This window comes from Pangasianodon hypophthalmus, chromosome 27 (genome assembly GCF_027358585.1).
Source record: "Pangasianodon hypophthalmus isolate fPanHyp1 chromosome 27, fPanHyp1.pri, whole genome shotgun sequence".
Taxonomy (NCBI): Eukaryota; Metazoa; Chordata; class Actinopteri; order Siluriformes; family Pangasiidae; genus Pangasianodon; species Pangasianodon hypophthalmus.
In genome coordinates this window covers 17619827-17641224 of record NC_069736.1, presented here as the reverse complement: position 1 = coordinate 17641224, position 21398 = coordinate 17619827, and the positions used below count along the sequence as shown (strand labels likewise).

Below are 21398 nucleotides of genomic sequence, written 5' to 3'. Positions count from 1 at the left end.
AAAGCATTGCTGTACAGCTCATGAAAATAATAATAATAATAATAATAATAATAATAATAAAAACATAATTCTGATGGGATGGAAGGAGGTTTCATGGAAACTGTCTGGTCTTTTCCCATTAAAATTAAACAATACTATACACACACACACACACACACACACACACACACACATATATATATATATATATATATATATATATATATATATATATATATATATATATATATATATAGTGCATCCTACATTCTTAGATACTCTACATGTCATTCAATGTACATCTAATGGATGGACATCTAATATGGAAAAAAAACATATTCCATATTCTCCTTATTGTATCATGTTATTCTTTTATTCTTTTTAAGCCTCTCCCCTCCTGTGACTTTGGAGGCTACAAAAAAAAAAAAAAAAAAAAAAAAAAGCTAGATGTGGGCTTTTCCAAGGCTGAGGTCCTGTAGGTGATGGAGAAAAGTTTAGAGAAGCTGAGAGAGAAAAAAATGAGACTTTTCAGACCAGCTTGCAGCACTGAGAGCAGAGCAATAAGGCCACACATCAGGACAGGACTTCCCAAAGCCCAAAAATGGATTTCTGTCAACTCCTTCAACCCCTAAATTATCTGTCTCCATTCAGCCGAACATCAAGTCAAACTTCTGTAACAAAAGGCAAACCGTGTTACAATCCTGAATGAGGGAAATATTTCAGCAGATGGAAATGGAAATGTGCAAAAGCTCTGCTTCTCACCGCAGCTGTAGTAATATCAGGGGGAAAGGGATATGATTGGATCTGCTTATCATTTTGTTTAAAGTGAACAGCCTACATGTCATTCTGCTCCCCAGATTCCTGACTCTAAACCTGTAAAAGGTCAGAGAAGAAAAAAAGAAAAAAAGAAACAGGATCTGAAAACAGTAAACTAACCCTGAGGAGGTGAAGAAGGCACTTTTTCACAGGGAACTGAATGTTAAACGTGATTCTATGAACAATGATGAGGTTATTATTATGAGTTTAATTTTCTTTTCACTTTTTTCCTTTTTGCTCTGTTTTATATAGTTATTTTTTAGTTATCAGTACAGAGCTCAGTAACACATCATGATACATAACTCTGATTTTCTTCCTAACTGGAAATTTTTGACTGGAAATTATTATTTTAAAATAATTTTAAAAAGGTATGTGATGTTAAAACACAGTAACTACCATAACTACGATTTATCTAAAATATATATTACTAGAATCATTTATAAATAACACTGTATGATTATTATTATTATTGTTGTTGTTGTTGTTTACATTATTAGTTAGTTAGTTAGTTAGAATACACGGGCACAAGAAAACATTAATTCGGAAAATCAGCGAGATAATATTTTTAACATAAAGTTTTAATTTTAGTAAAAAAATGGCTTAAATTTAAAATTATTAAAATTTTCGTTATATCAAATATATATATTGCCACCGCGGGGGACATCCTTAATACGACTGTTACGCCGCTGACTACGTCATTTCCGCCATGCAAAAACCCAATAAGACTCCGTTGAGCGGTTCGAAACGGATTCTCACCAATCAAAAGGCGCGAACTTTCTTACGTCACATGAGTGACTGTCCTGTGATCCAATCAGAATCCTGAACAGCTACGAATGAACTGTTACTAAAGAAACCAAGTTCGGTTGTGAGTCGCCCCTCCTCTCGTGCTCTTTGTGGTCGAGGCTACTTTTGTGCGTGCGACCGGTTTTTAAAGGAATATTTACAGCCCGTTAAGGTGAGGATGCTTTTATTTATTTGACAAAAAACCATAAAGTGCACGTATGATCTTTTTTTAAGTGAAGTATCTAGATAATTAGCACTGTGTAATCAATCGCTTGCTAGCAAGTTTTTTAAAAGGAGAACCAAGGCGGGTTAGCATTACTGGTTAGCCAAGAATGCTAATAAATCCTGATACTGAGATTGTGTATTAAATCAGGAATTTAGGAGTAGAATGTAGAAACGATTTAAAAGCAGTCTTAGAGAGTTGAAGTGAAGCTGGCTGGTTTGATTAATAAAATCTGTTCACTGTTTATTTACCTGCAGCTTTTTAATGGCCGAGTCCTGAATAGAGCTGTAAGGGGAATGTAGTGCACTACACAGGCTGCTTAGAGTCATTATCTCCCTCTGTAATTATAAAGGGAATGTGGAGGTGTGGTCATCTGTTTGGGATTGGTCCTTTGTCACTTCTAACCTGGTTATAACTAGCTTCAAATATACTCAATTAAATATTCAAAGAAACAACAAAGGTCTCTATTCGTGGCTTTAAAGATCCAAACAAAGGATCAACAGCAAACTGTTTTTAGGTTGTTTTTTTTAAAAACTTCCTTAATCATATAAACTTGCATGAGAGATGCAGTCGAATTGCTTTGCAGACTTTGAATGATATTTGACTTTAAATTCTGAGTTATAGTAGTCTTCCTGACATGGTGGCCGCCATGTTTGGATCACGTGACCACACTAGCTTTGAATTTGATTTGAATTTGCACGCATGTATGGATCAGCTTTCTGGTCACGTGATCGAGTTGTAGGTGTTTTCTGAATGTTGACTGGTACTGTTCGTTCTCAGATGCAAGGAAACCGAGGAGGCCGTCCCGATCAGCACAACCACGGCCCAGCGAGGCAGCAGCCCAACCTGCAGCACGACAGGAAGCCTCCGGGAACGGACAGCAACGGGCAGCACACGGACGGCGGAGAACAGCCCAGCCCTGGTAAGAACCCGCTCGCTGCGTTGCCGTAAAGCCAGGCAGGTTCTTATAAACATCATCTTTATCTTGAAGTGTCTGTTGCTTCTTAGATGCTGGTCTGACTATCGACCTGACGAGCTTTAAGAAGCCCGGGGAGAAGACGTACACGCAGCGCAGCCGGCTGTTCGTGGGCAACCTGCCCGCTGGAACCTCTGAAGAAGAAGTGGAGAAGCTCTTCTCTAAATATGGCAAACCCTCCGAGATCTTCATCAACAAGGACCGAGGCTTCGGGTTCATCCGCCTGGTAAGAGCAGCAGCTGAGCCGCGAGCGAATGCGTACAGAACGCTGGTTTCTCATGAGTAGTGAATCTCTAAAGGAGAGCTTTTTCAATGTCTCCAGGAAACCAAGACCCTCGCGGACATCGCCAAAGCCGAGCTTGACGACATGATGTTCCGCGGCCGTCAGATCCGCGTGCGCTTTGCCACTCACGGTGCTGCGCTCTCGGTGAAGAACCTGCCTCAGTTTGTATCCAACGAGCTGCTGGAGGAGGCCTTCTCCATGTTCGGCCCCATCGAGCGCGCCATCGTGATCGTAGACGACCGCGGACGGCCCACGGGGAAGGGCATCGTGGAGTTCGCCAACAAGCCCTCGGCCCGGAAAGCCCTGGACCGCTGCTCTGACGGCGCCTTCCTCCTCACCTCGTTAGTGTCACTGCAGCATTTATACGTTTACTCTCTGATAGGGGGTTAAATCTGCCAGGCGGAAGGATATCCGTCCTTCTGAAGTAGTACAGTCTGACTTGCTGTAGGAGGGAGGCTTTGCTATCTTTTTTTTTTTTTTTTTATCTTTTTTAAAGGAAAATGATGACTTCTTGGGGGTACAAACTTTTGCACTCAGCTGTAAAATGTAAATTATTCAGCACACAGCCGGTCGTGTGTAAGTGACAGCGTTTGTGTAATTCCAGGTTTCCTCGGCCCGTGACGGTGGAGCCGATGGAGCAGTTGGATGAAGACGAAGGATTTCCAGAGAGACTCGTCAGCAAAACCCCACAGTACCACAAGTGAGACACACACACACACACACACACACACTTTCAGATAGCACCACCGGTAGAACCTTTTGTCTTAGCAAAATAGTTATAGTTATTGAAATGTTACTCAGAAAAAAACCCCAATATGGTCATTTAGCTGACCAATCAGAACAAAGCTAACTATATCAACAAATTACTTAACCTTAGCCAAACACTGTTCGACATATTGTGTTGAAACGTTTAGTTCATGCTGAAAAAAAATTGTCGTGTAGGCTTTTTTTTTTTTTGTTTTTAACTCTCTGCTTGTCTGTATGCGTGTGTACACACACATCACTTGTCTGTGTGCTTGACAGTAATACTGAAGTCCCTCTCGTGTGTGTGTGTGTGTGTGTGTGCGTGTTGTCAGGGAGCGCGAGCAGCCCCCGCGCTTCGCCCAGCCCGGCTCGTTCGAGTACGAGTACGCCATGCGCTGGAAGGCTCTGATGGAGATGGAGAAGCAGCAGTTTGAGCAGGTGGACAGGAACATCAAGGAGGCGCAGGAGAAACTGGAGCAGGAGATGGAGGCGGCCAGACACGAGCACCAGGTCATGCTCATGAGACAGGGTGAGTCCCACAGTCCCACCTTTATCACACACACACACACACACACACACAATCCTCACCTCTTTCCTCCTTTCCTTTCTTTCCATCCTTCATCGCTTGTTCATTCCATTTTTCCACATTCGCTCGCCTTTTCTCCCTTACTCACTTGTTCACTCCATCCCTCGCTCCCCTCGTTTAGCCCTCCATCTTTCACTTATTTACTTCCTGCCTCCTTTGTGCACTTGTCCTCACTTATTCATCCCTTCTTTCCTTCTTTTACTGAATAACGTCCTTCCTTTCCTTCTTTACTCATCCTTTAACGTTGTCTGTCTATCCTATCCTTTTTTTTTTCCCTCATCTTTCCTCCTGTCCCTCTCTCACACACTTTTTTTCCATTTATTCTTTTTCTTGTGTTCCGCCCTGCCTTCACTCATTCACCCATGTATTCTCACATATGTATATATATTTTTACTTTTTCTCTTTCGCTGTTATTCATCCCTTTTCTTATTCACTCTGTCCATCTCTCGCTCTTTCACCACCGTCTTTCTTTCTCCCTTCATTCTTTACTAATGTACTCACTCCATCAGTCAGAGCCTAGAGTTCCTCACATTGTTATTCCCTCTCTCTCTCTCTCTCTCTCTCTCTCTCTCTCTCTCTCTCAGATCTGTTGAGGAGGCAGGAGGAGCTGAGGCGTATGGAGGAGGCGCACAACCAGGAGGTGCAGAAGAGGAAGCAGCTGGAGCTGCGTCAGGAGGAGGAGCGGCGCCGCAGGGACGAGGAGCTCAGGGCTCACACCGAGGAGCTGATGAGGAGACAGCAAGGCGCTGGAGCAAACTTCGGCGAGAAGGTACACACACACACACACACACACACACACACACACACACACACACACACTGCAGCGTGACCCCAGTAACACACAGAAGGGATTCCTCTGTACTCTGAACAGCTACTTGTAAAGTATCAACACAAGATGGATAGATTTGAGCCATTATTTATGGAGCACTGATTTCACACAATATATTAATATAAATGATGGGAAATATTACATGGTGAAAAAATTCACTTGGTGTGTGTGTGTGTGTGTGTGTGTGTGTGTGTGTGTGTGTGTGTGTGTGTGTGTGTGTGTGTGTGTGTGTTGTGCTGTCCTGTTGACCAAAAAGCCTAAATTCAAAGCCAGAGAGTGAAGAGATACAGAGCTGATGCACTCAGACGCTGCTTTACGTCACAGCGACACCCAGTGGTCAAATCAGGAACTTAATCTTATCTTTAAAACGTTAACAACTGTGGGTTTTTTTTGGGTTTTTTTGCATTTTTTTAAGACTCTGAGCTTAAACGTAGATCAAAATGACTTCTTTTTAGTATTACGCTCGATATTAGCCATTCTGCGCCATACTCTCGTCCTTAAACGCTCCGTGTTAACGCTCTGGTTTGTGTTTTTGTCTTTCCGTCGCAGAGGGAGCAGGACATGAGGATGCACATGGGAGGTGAGACTCGACTACACAACTCTCTGATCTCACACCAACCATAATTCTTCCTCTCTTTCATCCCTCGCTTTCTCGGCCACGTAACTCATCCTGTTGTCACATCTTCCCTCCTTTATTCTCACTCACTCTTCAACTTCCTGTTCGACTTCCTTACTCTTCCACGTCTTCCCACCTCCAGTCTTGTTTTTTTTCCTCTCCTCTTCTAATTCATCCTTCCGCTCCTTCTCACAGACCTCCTTCTTTTAATTTCTCACTTCCTCCCTGATTACTGCATCCCTCACTCACTCACTCATTCATTCATTTATTTATTTATTCACTCCATCCCAGCCTTCTCTTCTTCCAGCTGCCACTGACGTTCATATATGATGTTCAAAAAAAAAAAAATTTTTTTAATGGTTTGTGCTCTTTCTGGGGTCGAAGGTCAAGGCCTTCCCATGAACAGGACCTCAATGGGAGGAAACCCCGCACCAGGAGGAGCGCCCAACATGGCCGCCAATGAGGTACGATGTAGAAATTTACATAAATCAGCAGAATAGTTCAGTTAACTCCCAGCAATTTCTAAGTGTTAGAACTGGGAATGCATTATGGGTAAAATACACCAAGAAAGACCATGAAGAAAAATCTAAACTTATCTATCTATTTTGCTTTCTACCATTTAGGCTGTACCTTTAAATGGCGTACTGACTTATCCTCATGCTTCTCTTTTTATTTATTTATTTATCTGTTTATTTATTTTCCTCTTTACAGGGTGCTGGAGGAAACGCAGGTGGACTTCCTCTGCCGTTCCCGCGTCCTGGCCCGCCTGTCGACTACAAACGGCGCCGGTTCTGAGAGCCCAGGACACGCACGTCTCTCTGTCTCTTTTTTTTTTTTTGTTTTGTTTTGTTTTGTTTTGTTTTTTTTCCCTTTTTGTTATTTTTTTACACACACATACTGTACAATATTTTTAAGTCCAACCAGTGAATTGAGTAGTTTCATCAAAAACACGTTTTTAAAAAAAAAAAAAACTGTGCAAAGTTTCTTTTAAGCTTGAACCAAGTCCTCGCTATGGTTTTTCTCCTGAAGATTTATTGTCTTGTGCCCTTGTAATGGGGTTTTGTATAGACCTTTTGTTGTTGTTGTTGTTGTTGGTGTTTTTTTTTTTTTTTCCATATTAATGTGATATATCCCTTCTCTTATTTTTTTAATTTCGTATTTCATCCCATGTACTTTTTTATATAGACATAGTGAAATCATTTTTGTCTGAAATACCTGCATTTATAAAAATGGCTCACAATAAAAAATTCAGGATTCAGTGTTATGTATTGAGCTTGGTCCTGGTCTTTTGTTGTTTTTAACACTAAATAAAAGAAAAGAAAATGCTTCAGATCTAAAATGTGGGATTTAAAAATATTACATTACAGTATGTGAAGATAAATTTCAGGTTAAATCACTAATCCCGGTACAACAGGCCTGAATACGGATTTAAAGCGGCAGTAAGGAGGACAAAGTGCTGAAGTTTCTCCTAAACCCAAATGCAGTCAACCAGCAAAGACAAGTTTGGTATCATTTTTTTTTTTATTTGAATATTTAAACAAAATGTGCATTATACTAAGAAAAAATAACATGATTGCTGTATAAAAAAAAAGTAAACCCTTTGGTCCTGTCATATATCTTGGAAAAAAAATCCTTTTAAAGTGGCATGTACTATATGTTTTTTTTTTTTTTTTGTTTTGTTTTTTTTTTTCGGTTTAATACTTCTCTGGGGGACACTTACTTTTAAACAGCATGTTTTCCCCCTCATTTAAATATTTAAACATTTTTAAAAAAAAAAATCTTATATATTCCTTTAATAAAAAGTTTACTGTGGTCCCATAATTATTTATATTATACTGTATATAGTTAGTGAAATGACTGTAAATAAAAATCAGAGTTTTGGTTTGCTAGTTTAGACGTCTAGCAGTACGCTAATTAGTGAACAGTTCATGTTTAGTTAGCAAACTAACTATGAACACGATAACTAGCTGTTAACTCTAGCTAGCTATCTAATTTGGCTGACATTATCATCAGCTTAGCATTTGATTTTAACATTAGCTAGCTATCTAGATATAACTGGTTGAAGTTATCTATGAGTAGCTATGAGTAGCTAGATAGCTAGGTAACTAACTTTTAATCAGATAAGTTTGCTAGCATGTTAGTGTTACTTAGGCAGCTGACATTAATGTTTGCTAAATGTCAGTTGATGAAAATACTTTCATAAAACATTGCTGTCGTTACATAGTTCTGTTTCAAATTTTAAAGATCAAATCAGTATTTTGTTGTGTGTTGTTACATGACGCCATAGTTTTATTTTCGAGCCATTGTCTCTAAATAAATTGGGACTGCATTTTAGTGGCTGGATTTGTACTTCTGGCCAATCAGGGGCTTATTTTTGTCCAGCCAGGGGCTTTGTAACATTGGGCTACAGTGAATACTACCAAAGAAATCAGTAAACTGTCCTGGATTCCTGTGTAAGCCGTGTCAGTCTATTATAAATGCCCCGAAGTAAGTCGCCTCTGGTTGAAGGAGAACGGCGTCCATGTTGCTCACACACAGAGAGAGCCTGTCTCCCTGCTCGAGCTGAAACAATGCCCCCTGGTGGCTGGAGTACAGACCCACGCTGGACTCAGACTCGAGACGCCGACTCGCGCCGGCTTTACCGAGCATCATCAGCTCCGGATGCGATGCCGTTCTCTTGAATAAGTATTGGACCAGCTGGAGATCGGGTTCCAGGTGCGAGGCTATGAAATTAACCTGCGAGTAGACGAAATAAATCCCATCTTGAGGAACCACAATTTCTCCATCAGGACTGAGGATCATCAGGCCCTCCTGAGTGCTCTGTCCACTCAGGACCTCCCAGTTTAGACGCTCTAATGTGAGCCGGGAATCCTGAGAATCACCTGGTGATAGGAAGTTAAAGGTGCACTAAGTAATAAGACTGACCATTACAAAAAAAAAAGCCTTTCTGTTACTATGTGAGGCATCCACTCTCAGGACTATAAACTCCCTCTGAAATCATTTAACACCAGATCATAGGGCCTGGGTTTAGCTCAACCTCAGCGACTAAAATTCTGAGGGAAAAAGCAAGTAAAAAAATCTGAGGTAAAAAGATAAAAGATCTGAGGTTATAAGAAATCTGAGGTAAACTTCAGAAGTAATTCTGAGATAAAATCCAAAAGAATATGAAGTAAAAATGCATTTAAAAAAAAAATCTGAGGTGTCCAAAATATATACAACATACATATATACAAAATATTAGAGGTAACCCCCCCAAATAAAATAAAATTCAATGTAAAAATCCAAAAGAATATGAAGTAAAAACATTAAAAATTCTGATGTGAAAATCCAAAAGATATACAACACACATATATGCGAAATATCTGAGGTAAACACCCTCAAAAAAAAAAAATCTGAGGTAAAAATGTAAAAAAGAAAAAAAAAAAGAATCTGAGGTAAAAATTAAAATTGAATTGAACTGAGGTAAAAGTCCAAAAATAATTCTGAAATAAAATCCAAAGAAATCTGAGGCAAAAACCCCCACGACATATACACAATATATACACAATACACTGTATATATATATATATATATATATATATATATACACTGAAAAAATGTGGTCAGTCATATTTAAGAAAATATATTATGTATAGTTTACATAAAAATATTAAATTTCTCATCAAAATGTGATTTCATTGCTTATACTAAATTTAAACAAGTTTCTAATTAGTGTATAAATCCGATAGTAATTTTCGGGTAAAATCCAAAGAAATCAGAGTTAAAACAAATCCAGTGTCATATGGAAGGGGATTTATTTTTGGAAGGTGGGAGCAGGATAAAAAAAAAATACCAGAGACGGCCTGAAGAATAGCTGGAAAAAATAGATATATAAAATAAAAAAATAAAAAGTCCTTGCCCACAATTGTACTTTTTATGGTTCAATGACTGTGTAAATCATTAGACACAGACTTCCTTTAATTACTCAAGTGCAAAACTAAAGAAGAACTTTTATACGCCAAACACGCCCTGGCTGGATAATAGCGAAATAAACCCATAAATGCCTTTTCACTAGAGACCTGTGACCTGTATGAAGTGATGTATTAGCGTTGGATTAGCAGATGGATGTGATTATTCAGACCTGTTCCCTGCAGATGGTGATACTGCTTCAGCTCGTGCTTTGCCCCGACATGTATCGCTGGTTTGAAGGCCTGGGTGATATTGTGTTCTGTGAAACACACCATAAATCAACAATCAACCCGACGGCTACCTGGGCAGCCTGCTTTCTTTTTTCACTCCGAAGGATGGCTCTTATTTCTTCTTTTGAACAGATTTAAAGGAGAATCCAATTCGTCTTTCTTAGAGAGGACACTCCCCTAATTCTGTTTACAGGATGAGGAAAAACTACAGAAATAACATTCCAGGAATTTAGTCATTAAAAAAACAGAAAAAAAGTAAAAATCTTTTTTTCAATTGAATTCAACTTTATGCTTTATATTTAAAATAAAACACACATGCTCATATTAATCTGTAAATTCTCATCGGGGCAAATTTCTCTTATACAGAAGGTTATCTTAGAAACCGTTATCAGGATATTTTGCAGTATCATGATAATAAATTATAACGTAAACAGTAACACTATTATTTTGATATGAATATCTAATATTTAGTAATTGAGCATGAATATTAATATTATTTACCTTCTAAACGCTGCCATAAGGAGTTGCGGACGTCCAGCAAGAGTCTCTGTGGAATTTAAAAGGACACGTCACTCATCCACACTGGAAGCTCCAAATCTCTATGATGATTACAGGATTAGATTTGGTTATGGTTTAATGCTGGGAGGTTCCGCTCAGTACCGTATTCACGCTGTTCTGGAGTTCTTGCATCATGAAGTCGCAGCTTGCCAGGGCTGTGGTGTGCATCGCTGCCGGATCGTGGCCGTGTTGGTGGAGACACTCAGTCGGGAAGACATCATGGTCCAGAGATTCAGTGGTCTGACAAAGTGAAAGTGAAAGTAAAGGAATTCAAATATGCAGAGAAGTTACAGGGACATTACGGGAACATTACAGGAACACTGCAGAGACAGTACTGTAACGGTACTGAGATATTACTGTAACGTTACAGGGAGGTTACGGAGGTGTTACAGGAACATTACAGGAATGTTACAGAAATGTTAAAGGGAAGTTACAGTAATGTTACAGGAACGTTACAGTGACATTACGGAGACATTACAGGAATGTTACAAGAACGTTACATTGATGTTACAGAAACATTACAGGAACATTACGTTACAGGAATGTTACAGGGCCGTTACAGTGATGTTACAGAGACATTAAAGGAATGTTACAGTAACACTAATGGGAATATTACAGTAATGTTACAGGGACGTTACAGGAACGTTACAGGGATGTTACAGGGACGTTACAGGAATGTTACAGGGACGTTACAGGAATGTTACAGGGACGTTATAAAGACATTATACGGACGTCACTGAGATATTACAGGGATACAATAGCGTTACAGGGATGTTACCTAACATATATTATTATTACCAAAGACATTATTTTAGAGAATTAAACTGACAGAAAGAAAGGACAGAAAAACAGAAAAAGAAAGAAAGGCAGAAACAGGAAAACAGACATGACAAAGAAAGAAAGCAGGAAAAATAAGTCAAACAAAACACACAAAACAGACTGCTGTGAATAGAGAGAGAGAGAGAGAGAGTGTGTGTGTGTGTGTGTGTGTGAGTGAGTGTGTGTGAGTGTGTGTTACCGTGTGGAGCTCTCGGGTGAAGCTGTACAGCAGCGCGGCAGTGATTAAAGTTTCGGCTCCCAGAATCGCAGCCAGCAGCAGAAAAGAAACAGTCCGCGGTTTGGCGTCTGCGCTCGCGCTCCGGTGGATGCGGTTATAACAGGCGTTATAACAGGTGTTACTCTGAATGTTTAATGTCATGTTCGGTGTGCAGACGGAGGGGAATCTGCATGTCGGATAGAAAGTGAAAGTTCAGGGCTGTGTGTGTGTGTGTGTGTGTGTGTGTGTGTGTGGCAGTGACAAACTGGCGAAAGGTTGTGTAGGTCTGCTCACATTCCTCGGCACTTCCGGGTTCATGTTGTTGTGGAAAGTCCCGCAGGACGCAGTGGCTGTGTCCCAAATCACATCGCATCCCAAACCACCATCAGCCCTCCAACCTCATTCAGATTCATTCAGCTCGAAGACTAAATGCACACAACAGCCAACATAACCAAAATACACTGATTCATATTTTCATATAATGTTGTAAAATACAAAGAAGCTTACAACGAGTTCAAATAAATAAATAAATAAAGCTGGAACAAACAAGAAAACGAAAGAAAAGCAGGAAAAAAAAATAAGACATAAACAAAAGACAAAGACAAAACAGACTAAAAGATAGATAGATAGATAGATAGATAGATAGAATGAACAAAAAAATACATGGAAAATTAACAAGGAGAGACAAGAAAGAAAGAAAGAAAGAAAGAAAGAAAGAAAGAAAGAAAAAGAAAAATGGGAGAAAACATTTTGAGACAATGAGTGAGAATTTAGAAGTTAGAGATATTTTATATAATTTATGTAAAATTTAGAGATAAGAAGTTGGAAATTTAAAATAATAAGTCAGAATTTAGAAATATGTTAGAATTTTGAGATAATTAGGAAGTTAGCTTGCTACCTAAGATAGATAGATAGATAGATAGATAGATAGATAGATAGAATAAACAAAAATAAATTGTTTATCAAGGACAAAGTAAGAAAGACAGAGTAAAAAAAATAAAAAGCAAACGGGAGAAAGAAAGAAAGAAAGAAAGAAAAGTCAACTTTTTGAGACATTAAGTGTGGATTTAGAGATAAGTTAAAATTTTGAGATAAATAAAAAAATATTATACAATAAGTCAGAATTTTAGAAAGTAAGTTAGAATTTTGAAATAAGAAATAAGAATTTTGAGATAATTGATCAGAATTGTTTTTGAGACACGTAAGAATTTTGATAATAAATAAGAATTTTGCTAAATTTCCAATTTAAAAAAATGCCATTTTTTTTCTTTTCTGTACTGATTGCAGTTGACAGTTAAAAATGCAAATAAACTACATACAGCCTGTATTTATATGAACCAATTCCAGATTATCCATCGATTTGACCTCTAGCACAAATGGAAAAGTTCCATAAATTGGCAGCCACCAATGAAAAACGGGATTTTATTATAGAACATAAAAACAGCCAATGGGTGAACGGTGCGCAAGGACAGCAGCCAATGAGAGCCATCGGGAGGCGGGCTGTTCGCGGAACCCGGAAGTTTGTGGGCAGAAATTCCGAATGACCTGAAGAACGTCTTGGGTGTTGTCGAGTATTGTGAAACCTTCAAACATCCTGCACCCCCTCACTTCCTGTCTCAATCTCATTGGAGGAATCAGACATTGGCTGAATCTCATTGGACAGCTCTGAACCGCCTGTCAAACTCTCTAGGAGGAAAGACCGATTATTTAGGTCGTCCATTCGGTTGTACATTTAAGCAATTCAATTCAATAGAGAAAAAGTATGAAATATATATTATAAAATATGAAATAAATAATATTAAATATTAGTGAAAGAATCAATATTACTGTGGTTATTACTTAGCAATGTCAACAATAGGTTTGCTAGTTAACGGTTCTGATTTTTAATCAGGCGAATTTAATGGCTACCACAAAAGGGGTCCTAGGGGTGCAGGATGTTTACGGTGATCCCTGACGCTAACACACGACACCGGCCTTGTGAGAACCTGGCGGCGGCGCGCGGGGAGTTTGTGATCTTTAGTTTAGTTTATTGTAAATAAACTCCAGCTGCAATGTTCCGGTGTAAAGCGGTGTGGAATAAACTGGGCCCGGTGGCGCGAGCCTCCTCCACGCTGTGTCGGCAAACCGGGAAGAGAGCGCGTGAGTGTGTGTGTGTGTGTGTGTGTGTGTGTGTGTGTGTGAGCGATCTAAACTTACCTGTCGGTTTAACTTCTGAACAGAACCCGAGCAGCTTCATTAGCACCTGCAGCTAACCGGCTTACAGGAGAACCAGCAAGCAGAACCCAGGAGAACCTGATCACTCAGAGAACAGGCTAACTGAGGGCTACACTCAGTGTTCAGGTTATTAATGACGTTAAACGAGTCAGGGACTAAGGTTCTAGAGCAGCACTAGGGTGTCACTGGAGACACTAAGGTTCTAGAGCAGCACTAGGGTGTCACTGGAGACACTAAGGTTCTAGAGCAGCACTGGGGTGTGACTAGAGACACTAAGGTTCTAGAGCAGCACTGGGGTGTGACTAGAGACACTAAGGTTCTAGAGCAGCACTGGGGTGTCTCTAGTGACACTACGGTTCTAGAGCAGCACTGGGGTGTCTCTAGTGACACTACGGTTCTAGAGCAGCACTAGGGTGTGACTAGAGACACTAAGGTTCTAGAGCAGCACTGGGGTTCACTAGAGACACTAAGGTTCTAGAGCAGCACTAGGGTGTGACTAGAGACACTAAAGTTTTAAAGACTCTAAGGTTCTAGAGCAGCACTAGGGTGTGACTAGAGACACTAAGGTTCTAGAGCAGCACTGGGGTTCACTAGAGACACTAAGGTTCTAGAGCAGCACTAGGGTGTGACTAGAGACACTAAAGTTTTAAAGACTCTAAGGTTCTAGAGCAGCACTAGGGTGTGACTAGAGACACTAAGGTTCTAGAGCAGCACTGGGGTTCACTAGAGACACTAAGGTTCTAGAGCAGCACTAGGGTGTGACTAGAGACACTAAAGTTTTAAAGACTCTAAGGTTCTAGAGCAGCACTAGTTTGTCACTGGAGACACTGAGGGTCTAGAGCAGCACTAGGTTGTGACTAGAGACACTAAGGTTCTAGAGCAGCACTGGGGTTCACTAGAGACACTAAGGTTCTAGAGCAGCACTAGGGTGTCACTGGAGACACTAAGGTTCTAGAGCAGCACTGGGGTGTGACTAGAGACACTAAGGTTCTAGAGCAGCACTGGTGTCTCTCTAGTGACACTACGGTTCTAGAGCAGCACTAGGGTGTCACTGGAGACACTAAGGTTCTAGAGCAGCACTGGGGTGTGACTAGAGACACTAAGGTTCTAGAGCAGCACTGGGGTGTGACTAGAGACACTAAGGTTCTAGAGCAGCACTGGGGTGTGACTAGAGACACTAAGGTTCTAGAGCAGCACTGGGGTGTGACTAGAGACACTAAGGTTCTAGAGCAGCACTGGGGTGTGACTAGAGACACTAAGGTTCTAGAGCAGCACTGGGGTGTGACTAGAGACACTAAGGTTCTAGAGCAGCACTAGGGTGTCACTGGAGACACTAAGGTTCTAGAGCAGCACTGGTGTCTCTCTAGTGACACTACGGTTCTAGAGCAGCACTAGGGTGTCACTGGAGACACTGAGGCTCTAGAGCAGCACTAGGGTTCCACTAGAGACGATAAGGTTCTAGAGCAGTACTAGGGTGTCACTAGAGACACTAAGGTTCTAAATTTTCTAAGGACACTAAGGTTCTAAAATCTTTTACAGACACTCAGGTTCTAACTGTATTAATAATTTTAAAAGTTCTACATGCACTGAGGTTCTAAAGATGCTCCAAAGACGCTCAGGTTCTAATTGCACTAATATTCTGAAATGTTTTACATGTACTGAGGTTCTAATGATGTGCTAAAATATTCAGGTTCTAAAAGAAAGGTTCTGTGGACTTTTTAAGGACACAAGTACTAAAGATGATGAGGTTCTAAACATGTTCTAAAGGCCCCGAGGTTTTAAAACAATGTTCCACACTTTGTTCTGCACATATAATCTCATTACTGCGGTCAGATCAAGGTCAGTGTCACTGCTGGTAAGAGACCTGTCCTTGTTGCATGATGGCCAACACACACACTCGCGCACACACACACACACACACACACACACACACACACATACACACACTCAAACGCACACGCAAACGCACACGCACACACTCAAACGCACACACACACACACACACACACACACACACACACTCTCTCTCTCTCTCACACACACACACACACACAATATCACAAACTGTCAGAACAAATGGTAATGAATCATTTGGGAGCCAAAAGAGTCGACTCTTATTGGTCAGTTGAATCAAGTGATTAGACTCACTTTGAAGAGAGTCGATTCTTATTGGAGAGTCAACTCAAATGGTCTGACTCACTTTAAAAAGAATCGATTTTTATTGATGAGATGAGTCAAATGATCTGACTCACTTTAAAAAGAATCGATTCTTATTGATGAGATGAGTCAAATGATCTGACTCACTTTAAAAAGAATCGATTCTTATTGATGAGATGAGTCAAATGATCTGACTCACTTTAAAAAGAGTCGACTCGCCTCTAGAGCTGCAGTGTGAACGTGTTCCCGCTTTAAAGTGTTGTTATGGTGTCTCTTTCTGCAGTGCTGAGGCAGGACAGGAGGCCGGCGTTCGCACCGCAGACCCACATGTCATCGGGTCCGTTGGGAGGAGGCGGAGACAACGCCATATACTACGTGCTGGTGGGAGCGGCATGTGTGGGAGGCGGAGTCTATGTGAGTATCACGCCCATTTGTTTTATTCTTTAATCCAAAAATGTATTGGTTGAGCGTCAGGCTGGCTGTTTGTCGTTTTAAGGTTAACAATTTTTCAGTAGTAAAGTTAAACTAATTCGAGGGCGGGGCTACGTATGAGCGCAGTTAGCGTGATGTCACTAAATAAGCTTCACTTCTTTGGACCAATGAGATTAGCGGATGGACGGTAGCAGCGTTAGTCAGGAGCATATTAGCCCCCTGGTCATGGTTGTCATGGTAACTTTATAGCCTCGGCTGCTGTTAAACAAATGAGACGTAGTTTATTAGCAGTTATTAGCTGTCTAGTTAACTGAGATAATGGAGGTGTGTCTAATTTACATATTAATGAATATTCATAGAGCCAGGCACTTTTAATGAAATCTTCAGTATCTCACCTTGGCATGTGCCAGGTTATTTTTTTTACACTCCCTGCAGTGTTTTTGAGTGAACGAGTGTCTAAACGCTTCGTCTGTGTGTGTTGTGATTTTATTGTCGAAGGCTTACCGCACCCTCTCGGGAGACAGCACCAGGTACTTCGAGAGAATCACAGAAATCGAGGACAGGGCGAAGAAAACGGCAGAACCCGTTCGTCCCACTCCTGCTGTAACGAAAGAACCAGAGGTCACGGGTAGGTCACGGAGGAAACACACTCATCCTGTGTGTAGAGTCTCTGGAGTGTGTGTGTGTGTGTGTGTAACTGTCCAGAGAAGAGTTATCATTTCTGAGTTAGCCTAATTATAACATGCACGTTTACTAGTGTATTTACGGTAGACGTGCTACTCCAGAATTTATCTGATTCTGTGATGGATTATTAAAAATTTCCGATTTTATTTCAACATTCTTTGTTTTATTCACTAAATATATCAGCAGCCAATCAGAATGAGGCATTATACACATGTAGCATAATTAAAAAAGCTGTAATGAGGGAAAAAAACAGATAAAACCAATAAAAAAATGACACATCCCCTTCCCTTAATCCAGCAGGTGTAATTTAATTCCAATGTATTTTTTTTTCCTCTCTCTCTCTCTCGCTCTCTCTCTCTCTCTCTCTCGCTCTCTCTCTCTCTCTCTCTCTCTCTCTCTTGTAGCAGCAGAAGCAGGAAAGACAGAACAAACAAAAGGTGAGTTATTTATATCCTTCACCATGCAATTACTCCCTCATGCCTGAACACACACACACACACACACACACACACACTGCTCTTATGACTTTCTCTCTAGCTTTGAGAAGTTAGAATTTCCAAACTGGTTAAACTTTTGATGTTTTGGATTATTGAAAAACTCAGGTCAATGTAGCCTTCTTTTTTAAAAAATATTAATATTATACGGTTTTTATAACTCTAGATATGAGCTGTGTTTCAGTACGATCACCTAATAACAGATCTGACGTCCTAGGTTTCCAAGGAGATCGGTATTTATTTAATACGTTCGTCCAGTGTCTCGTCACTACAAACCCGGTCCTGTTGCTATATACTTTTGCAAATATTGCTGCGTACATACGCTTCAGTCTGGGTTTTTTTTTTTTTTTTTTTTTTTAAGTTAATTCGAATGTGATGGTAAATTACTTAAGGGAAAGGGCAGAATATTAGAAACACATTGTTCTACCTCTGCTTTTTCACAGCATTTGTTTTATTGCTGTGTATAAACGCTTAGACTCTTTATCTTTGCTTAGCTTGACATTACATTCTCTCTCTCTCTGCTTCTTGTGCATTAGCAGCTTGGCATCTGCCTAACATGCCAACATGCTGTAGCAGGGTTTTGCGAGAAAGGATGTTGTTTCAAATACCGTCTGAATAAAATAATCAGATTGTTGTTTGATGTCAGAATGGAAAGAATCAGGACATTAAAAATAAGATGCTTTTTTTTTTTTTTTTACATTTACATCTAGTCATGTAGTACTGAAAAACATAAATAGATGAAAGCATGACACCCTCATCCCCACAACCTGGACAATACTATCCATTTACCTGAGCGCTAAAGCAGATAAAGTGTCGATGAATACTACAGCAGCCATCACGCAAAAGAAATACAAACATTTACACAACCCATGAAGAAAGGGGTGTGTAAACTTTTGTTCTGGATGTCGATTAGCTTTGATTGAGACCTTGAAACCTCTAACCCTGGAAAGGGGTGTGTAAACTTTTATTCTTGAAGAACAAAAGGTAGAGATTGTGTCCTGGGTGTTAGATAAAATGTGTACCCTTTCTCGTATAATTCAGTGTATTTTGACGATAAGTGTAATGAATCATCGTTAAGAGTTAAGTGATGAATGTGCTGGAGATGCGTCGAGTGCCTTGTCTCCCGTGGTCCAGAACCAGCACCGCCTGCTGACACTGCGGAAGACGTCCATCAGGTTCTGTAGATGCACAATACACAACGGCCGTGTCTCAGACGCTTAGCATTTCCTGCCTCGCTAGCGATTTGAGACTCGGCTTATACCTGAACTTGTGTATCTTGTCGAACATCGTGGACCACTCTGTTCAGAATCGAGCACTGGTAGAACCCTTCCTCTGTTCACAGGGAACACTGCATGTCGTATGTTGCATGTGGCGAGCACTTTTGTTTTCCCACTGTTTGTAGCTGCATGCTAACTCTTCGCACCATGGCACTCACCATTTCTCTAACGTATTTTAATTATGAGCATTTGTCTTCATGGTGTGTGTGTGTGTGTGTGTTCGTGATCATTTTGTCCTCCACAACTTCGCTGATGTCCCTCATCCAACCGTCAACTTTTCTATGCATAGTGCATTCATTCAAATTGGTCCACATGAAACGTGCCAAAGGTTGGTCTGAGGTGATCTGCTTTGAAGTTTTCACTCATGTCACTCTGTCAAATCCTTTCCTTCTGAAAGTTTGTTGTTTAATAATAGTCCTGTCTCTCTTCCGTCTCAAACTAACCTGAATATTGTCTCACGTTTGTGTGTTTGGCTTCATGTGAAGTATCCCGGGACTTGATTGGTTTAATTTGTATGTTCTTTTTCCACAAGCTTGTTGGCTTGTTTTAAACACAGTAAGCCGTTGGATTGGTCTTCAGGCCATTTATATCATTTCCTACATGGATACTGAAATGAAGGTTCCTGAAACTCTGGAAGGAGTTTAGTGTGAGTTTGTTTACATTCTTCTTGCTGGACTTTTTGGTGAGCACTAGTAGATGATAGAACCAGCCCCCTTCAGCTACAGAAGAACCTGCACCTGCTGAAGGTGGTAAGAAGAAGAGAAGATGCGTCCATTTCCACTTTCCTTTTCTTTATTGTGTTTGACACCTTGGCTCGCAGAGATATCTTACAGTACGACATGCCATAAAGGGAAAGGAAATGCTTATCAAGGCAACAGTCTGAGCCCTGAGACATCTCTCAAACCAGAAGGACTCTGCTTTCCAAACCCGTTGGTCATTCTTGTGTATGTGCTTCTTTTGTGGAATTAGAACCCACGGCTGAAGATGTCTCAGAACCCATACATGAGTCTTCAGTTGACGAATCTTCTCAAGAACCAACAGCAACTGAAGTTGACCCAGGAGCCCTTGTGTCTGAGCCAACTGTAACAGAAGCTGCTTCTGAAACTGTTCCAGAAGACCCTACTCCAGAACCTTCTGTAACAGAAGCTGCTTCTGAAACTGTTCCAGAAGACCCTACTCCAGAACCTCCTGTAACAGAAGCTGCTTCTGAAACTGTTCCAGAAGACCCTACTCCAGAACCTTCTGTAACAGAAGCTGCTTCTGAAACTGTTCCAGAAGACCCTACTCCAGAACCTTCTGTAACAGAAGCTGCTTCTGAAACTGTTCCAGAAGACCCTACTCCAGAACCTCCTGTAACAGAAGCTGCTTCTGAAACTGTTCCAGAAGACCCTACTCCAGAACCTTCTGTAACAGAAGCTGCTTCTGAAACTGTTCCAGAAGACCCTACTCCAGAACCTCCTGTAACAGAAGCTGCTTCTGAAACTGTTCCAGAAGACCCTACTCCAGAACCTTCTGTAACAGAAGCTGCTTCTGAAACTGTTCCAGAAGACCCTACTCCAGAACCTCCTGTAACAGAAGCTTGTACTCCTGAACCTGTCGTGGAGGACCCTACTCCAGAACCTTCTTTAACAGAAGCTGTCCCAGAACCCCTTGTTTCTGAATCATCTATAACAGAACCAACTGGAGAAGAAGTGCGCCTTGAAGCTCCTGTAACTGAAGCTCATGTCACTGAAGAAAAATCTGCTGAAGAACCTCCAGCTCCTGTTGTTGAGAGCGGTAAGCCTGATACTTCTGCATGGAGACCCGGCGATGTATTTATATTAAAACAAATGAAGGACCTCGTTTGATCGTTACATGGCTTTTGTCACTTGTGGAATTGTGGTTAATTTTTTTTCTGCTCTTACGTCGGATAAAAACCAACAGAGCCTGTGCCTGAAGTGGCGGCAGAAAGCGTGCCTGAGACTCCACCAGTAGCCCAAAGTGGTAAGAATCCGGTTTTAACTGGATGGGAACCAAACAGTTTTTTAGCATAATGTTACCACTTTTTTTTGGTGTTCCAATTTTATGGGTCATTTTCATAGTGGGCCTTCATTACCTGATGTTATACACAAACACACTCTTCATGTTCACTGTTTTTATTTGTTTGTTTGTTTGTTTGTTTTTTTCTTCTTTTGGCAGATAAGTGTGACTGTTGTATTGCTAACTGCTAAGGCTAATTCTTAGAGGTCACACCTGGTTTGCTAGGTTGATGAGTCTCTCTGTCACCGGGTCCTTTTGATGAAATGTGTGATAATTGTAACGCTAGCTGTTAACGCTAAGAACTCACACATGGGACTAACCTTTCTTCCGACAATGCTGTTCTCCTGAAATTCTTTCCCCCCACATGTAGCTCCGTGTTGAAGAGATGGCTGTTCTTGATAGACCGTGATTATCGCTGTTTCCGGCTTCTGAACTTGTCTTCATTTTAGAGCCTGAACCTGCTCCCACTGCCGCCGCCCCTGTAGAACCCACGCCTGCCCTCCCTGAGGTCCCT

The 21398-nt window shown here is 40.8% G+C and overlaps 3 protein-coding genes and 1 long non-coding RNA gene across 8 annotated transcripts in view; 2 read left to right on the top strand and 2 right to left on the bottom strand.

The window, feature by feature from the left end:
• Nucleotides 1-427: 427 nt before the first annotated feature.
• On the bottom strand, nt 428-2272 carry LOC117596270 (uncharacterized). Its single transcript, XR_004577452.2, has 3 exons — nt 2053-2272; nt 742-852; nt 428-650 (listed from the first exon to the last, which is right to left on the bottom strand). It is a non-coding gene; the product is annotated as an uncharacterized LOC117596270 (long non-coding RNA).
• Nucleotides 1611-7103, top strand: nono (non-POU domain containing, octamer-binding). Of its 2 annotated transcripts, XM_034300935.2 has the most exons (10): nt 1611-1750; nt 2582-2723; nt 2810-3003; nt 3100-3401; nt 3665-3760; nt 4137-4333; nt 4975-5159; nt 5769-5799; nt 6220-6299; nt 6547-7103. In XM_034300935.2, exons 2-10 carry the CDS (start codon nt 2582-2584, stop codon nt 6628-6630), a joined length of 1311 nt encoding a protein of 436 aa, XP_034156826.2. In that variant the 5' UTR covers nt 1611-1750; the 3' UTR covers nt 6631-7103. The 2 variants fall into 2 exon arrangements, with proteins under 2 accessions (XP_034156826.2, XP_053086582.1); XM_053230607.1 differs by lacking the exons at nt 5769-5799; nt 6220-6299; nt 6547-7103 and adding an exon at nt 5476-5708.
• A 502-nt stretch (nt 7104-7605) lies between these two features.
• Nucleotides 7606-11930, bottom strand: tnfsf10l4 (tumor necrosis factor (ligand) superfamily, member 10 like 4). The gene is made up of 5 exons (XM_026922530.3): nt 11590-11930; nt 10674-10811; nt 10515-10560; nt 9956-10042; nt 7606-8717 (listed from the first exon to the last, which is right to left on the bottom strand). The coding sequence occupies exons 1-5, from the start codon at nt 11767-11769 to the stop codon at nt 8299-8301; spliced, it is 870 nt and encodes a 289-aa protein (XP_026778331.1). The 5' UTR covers nt 11770-11930; the 3' UTR covers nt 7606-8298.
• Nucleotides 11931-13541: 1611 nt separating this feature from the next.
• Nucleotides 13542-21398, top strand: part of aifm1 (apoptosis inducing factor mitochondrion associated 1) — a 16007-nt gene continuing 8150 nt past the window's right edge. The window contains exons 1-7 of one of the 4 annotated variants that reach the window (XM_034300930.2): nt 13542-13746; nt 16262-16392; nt 16909-17038; nt 17502-17531; nt 19835-20641; nt 20789-20848; nt 21334-21398. The exon at nt 21334-21398 is cut by the window's right edge and continues 87 nt beyond it. In XM_034300930.2, the coding sequence (XP_034156821.2) occupies nt 13659-13746; nt 16262-16392; nt 16909-17038; nt 17502-17531; nt 19835-20641; nt 20789-20848; nt 21334-21398 (1311 nt within the window). In that variant the 5' untranslated portion in view covers nt 13542-13658. Of the gene's footprint in view, nt 13747-16261; nt 16393-16908; nt 17039-17498; nt 17532-19834; nt 20642-20788; nt 20849-21333 lie in introns of all 4 variants that reach the window. The other 3 variants (XM_034300929.2, XM_034300932.2, XM_034300931.2) reach the window with 3 other exon arrangements.